This window comes from Hipposideros armiger, unplaced genomic scaffold, assembly GCF_001890085.2.
Source record: "Hipposideros armiger isolate ML-2016 unplaced genomic scaffold, ASM189008v1 scaffold_15, whole genome shotgun sequence".
Lineage (NCBI taxonomy): Eukaryota > Metazoa > Chordata > Mammalia > Chiroptera > Hipposideridae > Hipposideros > Hipposideros armiger.
In genome coordinates, this window is record NW_017731365.1 from 3,972,200 (window position 1) to 3,977,297 (window position 5,098).

At 51.1% G+C, this 5,098-nt stretch overlaps 1 protein-coding gene across 1 annotated transcript in view; it reads left to right on the forward strand.

The window, feature by feature from the left end:
- SLC29A3 (solute carrier family 29 member 3) overlaps positions 1-2,591 on the forward strand; it is a 42,533-nt gene extending 39,942 nt beyond the window's left edge. The window contains exon 5 of the mRNA XM_019625341.1: positions 2,425-2,591. Coding sequence (XP_019480886.1) covers positions 2,425-2,591 — 167 coding nt within the window. The remainder of the gene's footprint in view (positions 1-2,424) is intronic.
- Positions 2,592-5,098: the final 2,507 nt, after the last annotated feature.

A 5,098-nucleotide genomic window follows, 5' to 3' on the forward strand; every position in this document is an offset into this window, starting at 1 on the left:
GTACAAACCTTTTTTTTTTTTGGAATTGGGGGAGGGGAACCAGCCAAGTTGTTGTTCTTCAGTCTTAGTTGTGGAGGGCGCCAGTCGCCATCTGGCTGCCCATCGGCAGCTTGTGGCCTCTAAGCTCAAGGTGCCGTGTTCAATCTTAGTTGAGGGTGGGCGTAGCCACCATCGCATGTGGGAGTCGAATCAGCAGCCTCCTTGTTAAGAGCGCACGCTGTATCTGCTGAGCCATCCAGGCAGCAGCTCAGCTCAAGGTGCCGAGTTCAGTCTTAGTTGCGGGTGGGCATAGCCACCATCCCATGTGGGAGTCGAACCGGCAGCCTTGTTGTTACGAGCGTGCACTTGCTTTATCCACTGAGCCATCCAGGTGGCAACTCAGCTCAAGGTGCCGAGTTCAGTCTTAGTTGTAGCCAGGCATAGCCCAGCATCAAACAGGCAGTCTTGTTGTTAGGAGCACGTGCTCTCACCAGTTGAGCCATCCTGCCACCTGTTGGCAGCTCAGCGGCAGCTCAGCTCAGGTGCAGCATCACTGGTTCATGTGGGAATCGAACCAGTGACCCTGTTGCTCAGAACTCATGCTCTTAAGCTAACTCTTAACCAACTGAGCCACTCGGCTGGCCCTAAAGATACAAATCTTTTGATCCAGCAGTTTCTCTCCTAGAAATCTGCCCTACTGAGATACTAGTCTGTGTGTGCAAGGATTTATGGTATAGGGATATTGATTGCACCTTTATTTGTAGTAGAGAGGAACTGGAGCTAACCTAAATGTCTGTCTGTAGGGGAGCAGTTAAATTGGATAGCCGTACAGTGAAATGCTGTGCAGCAGTGCAATAGACAGACAGAGCCCTGTATCCCATGTGAAAGCATGGCTACACGATGTTTTTGAGACAATTGTGTTAATGCAAATATGTATAAGAGTTACGCGTGTATTTAGGCAATTATATGGTGTGTTTATAATTTATGAATTTAGAAGTGATACTGTTACCGAAAGTTTTACAATATGTATGTTTGATGCCACTTTTGCTTAAGAAATGGAACCTGGCGTGGGGGTCGCGGGGTGTTTGCATGTGCATGGAACAATCCACACCAGATTTTTAACCATCAGCGCCTCTAAAGAGTGAGACCAGAGGAGGGAGTTCTCGTGCTACATCATTTCTCTTCTGTATTATTTGGGTTCATTGCATCAAGCATGTGTTACTTTTATAATTTTTAAAACGTGTATTTTAAAATGCTGTTTTATCTCCACCACCCCTCTCCCCAAAACAAAACAAAACCAGACTGGAACCCAGGCTCGCCATACAGTGGTCAGAGCTGGTTTTCTCTGTCCCTGCTCAGGGCACGGCCACCACCACTGAACAACAGGCTGGAGTCCAGCTTTTCAGGTGGCACCAGGACAGGCAAGCCAGAGGCTGCCGTCCTCCCTCTGGCCACCCTGCAACACACATGTCATATCTGAGGGCATCCCAGGGCTGCAGGCCATCAGCGGCTTGGGTTTTACATGCTGGGGCTAAAAGTCCCCAGCCTCGTCCCTGGAAATCCCAACTTTTCTGTCTGGGGCCCTCTGACTACAAGCCCTCTCCTCCTGCAGGTACTACATGACACCTGTTTGGCCGGCCCACGTGTTTTCTGGTGAAGAGGAGACGCCCCAGGACGCCCTCAATCCCCCTTCAGTGGCCCCCGGATCCCACAACAACCTGACGCCACCGCTCCGCCCCATCCTGAAGAAGACAGCCGGCCTGGGCTTCTGCATCATCTACCTCTTCTTCATCACCAGCATCCTCTTCCCCGCCATCTCCGCCAACATTGAGTCCCTGGACAAGGGCTCGGGCTCACCATGGACGACCAAGTTTTTCGTCCCCCTCACTGCCTTCCTCCTGTACAACTTTGCCGATCTGTGTGGCCGGCAGATCACAGCCTGGATCCAGGTGCCAGGACCCAGAAGTAAGGTGCTCCCCGGGCTGGTATTGCTCCGGACTGGCTTTGTCCCCCTCTTCATATTCTGCAACTACCAGCCCCGTGACTACCTGCATACGGTGGTCTTCCTGTCNGCCCCTACATCTAAAATTTCTGACCCCACCAGAAGGGCAATAAAGAGAGATGGTCAGGGGTGGGATGTGAAACCAGGAATCAGGCAAAACCTTGGAGGCCATTTGCCACCTCAGGTAGCAGCCTCTTCAAAAGCCCTCAGAGAGAACCTGGGCCAGGGACATGAAACCCGACACCCTCTTAGATTGCTCACAGCTGCAGACCCCCTCCACGTCTGCCACGGATCCAGGACACTGTGAGAACTGCAGCATTTTTCTCAGCAGGGAGAATTTTTAGTTTGGGTCTGTTACACCTGAGCAGAGAGGGGGCAGGCCTGAGACACAGGGAAGATGAATCCACCCGTGACCTTTTCCGTGGTGTCGTTGTGCTCTGCAGGAGGAGCCATGGGTGGCACCATCAGTGCCGTGGCCTCCCTGGTGGACCTGGCATTGTCCAACGACGTGACGGACAGCGCCCTGGCCTTCTTCCTGACTGCAGACATCTTCCTCGGACTCTGTATTGGGCTCTACCTGCTGCTGCCCCGGCTGGAGTACTCCAGGTGAGGGCCCGCTTCTAGCGCTCTCGGTTCATTCTTTTATGTGTGGTTATATCTGTATATTATTTAGTGGCATTCTGTCATCTAATTAGATAGCATGTTTGTTTCCTCATTTACTGCCCACCTTCCCACTGGATTGTGAGCTCCCCGAGGGCAGAAATTATGTGGATTTTGTTCACTGCTATATCCTGGTGCCTTAAACTTTGCCTGGTTCATATAGTAGTTGCTCAATAAATTGGCCAAAGTTTTTGTGAGAAGTTGGCTTTATGTTACAACCCCAGGCAGCTGGAGTCTACAAATTTTTGGACAGGGAGGTCAGGTGGTGGTCGTGGGACCTGAGGAATATGAATGATGACTTAATAGCTCCATTTCCTGAGCACCTCCACTGTCCCTGCATTGTGCTCAGGCCAGCCTCATGGGTCATTGCTCATTTAATGCTCACAACTGTTCCTCGTAGGTTCCAGCACTGTGATTTATCATGATTGCTACCATTCACATACAAGAAAACCTGGCACAGAGAGGTTGAATTGCTTGCCTGGGTCCCACATCCCATTGGCAGCAGCATCAGGATTCGAACCTGACTCCACACCTGTTTTTTTAACCAAGGTCTCTCAGGGCCTCTCTCCACCCTGTGGGGCCTCTTTTCTTGCCTTTGTCTCTCTCTTGTTTCTTTTTCTTTCTTGCTTCCGGTTACTCTTTAGAAAACAACCCTTGACTTTTCCTCTCATTTTGTTCTTCTCAATGCATTTTCATACTCGTTATGTTTATTTGATGTAAGGAAGGCAGGAATTATTTTCTCTATGTTATAGGTGAAGAAACTGAGCCAGAGAAGGCCAGGTGATTGGCCTGTGGTCCCCCAGTATGCGAGCCAGCAGAGCTGGGCAGGGATGGGTCCTGGCTCTGCCCTTCTCCACAGGAACCCGTTTTGGGGGGTGGCACTGAGCTAAGCCGTTCACGTATACATTTTTTCATTTATTATACATGACAACCATGCACAGTTGTTACTGTGTTTTCCCATTTTACGGATGAGGAAACTGAGGCTTTGGAGAGTTAACAGACATGCCCAGGTTGCCCATCTGGTAAGTAGCTTGCAGGGATTTGAACCTGGATCTGTCGCCAGAGCTGCACCTTTTCCACCACATCATGGCTTATGACTGTGAGGGTCTGTCCTCATCATTCATTCCCCCTGGCACTTTGTCCCTATGAGAGAGTCACCTCACTTATCAGCAGAACCCCAATTCCACCGAAGCAGGTTACTTCCCCAGTTAGAGGACTGTTACAACTTCAGCTAGCCTCCGTGGCCTCAGGAGGATAAAAGGGGCCTGAGTGACTTGACACTGTGTCCCCCAGTGTCCCAGGCAGCCACAGACCCATGAGCTTTCCCATCCCCTCCCCTTCAGGGCCGTCATCAGAAATTGCCCAGTTGTGCACCATGAAAATGTCCCTGTGAATCCCAGAGTCTGGCTGGCTCACTGTCCCCCCAGCACCCCATATACGGCCTGGCACCTTGTCACTGTTGATTAAGTTATTCTTGTGTCACTTAATGAACAGAAGGCAGGAGGTTCCCACCACTTCTTCTGCGGTCTCCCCGTGTCCTGTTTCAGAGTGGTTCGAATGGGTCTGTTTGCAGTGGGGTGGCCAGTCTTCCCTGTTTGTCTGGGACTGAAGGCATTCCCAGGACGAGGGGCTTTCGGTGCTAAAACCAGGACAGTCATAGGCAAACCGGGACAGTTGGTCCCCCTGGATTCCAGGCTCACTGGAACAGACCAAAATCCTTCCCAGATGAGCACATGAGACAGAGAACACCGAGAGCTATGCTGTCCGTGGAAGTTTCTATTTCTTTGCCGATTAATACTTTGGTGAAGACTTTTGGGTTTATAGAAACTCAGCTGAGGATGGAGCTTTAGAGGGAGCCCACAGGTACTGCACCAGGCGGTCTGGGCTGGGCTGCCCCGTTCCCCCAGGAGGAACCGAGCCTCATGCCGTGTTGGAGGCTGGTAATCATGGTAGGGTGAGATGAGACAGTTCCATTTGGAAGAACTTATGAGGAAGAGCTTTGACCAGAGGAACTTGGTGGGGAGCTTCCTCAGAGCAGACCTAAGGCAAGACATGACACTGAGTAGAGGGGGAAGTAAGAATACTTCTTTCTTTAAATAGCAATTGTGAAACAAAACGGGTTCAAGGCCGAAGCACCCTGCTCAGCATCACATGGAAATGTGATTCTGGGGAAGAGTCCTCCCACCAATGCACTTGATATCTGTAGGCTTTTAGGGTGGGAGGCCTGGCAGGGATCTCACGAGCTCATGGTTGCAGAACCCCTCCATTTTACAGAGGAGGAAACTGAGGCCATGAGGAGGGCGTAGTTGTCCTGAGGTCACAGGGGGAGGCAGAAGCAGGACTGACACTATTACCAAGCTGCTGTTCTCTCAACCCACACCAAGCCTTCTGTTTGAGGTATCTTACTAGAGTCAGCCCCGTCTCCTGGTTTTCAGACACCCAAGGCCCAGAGAGGTT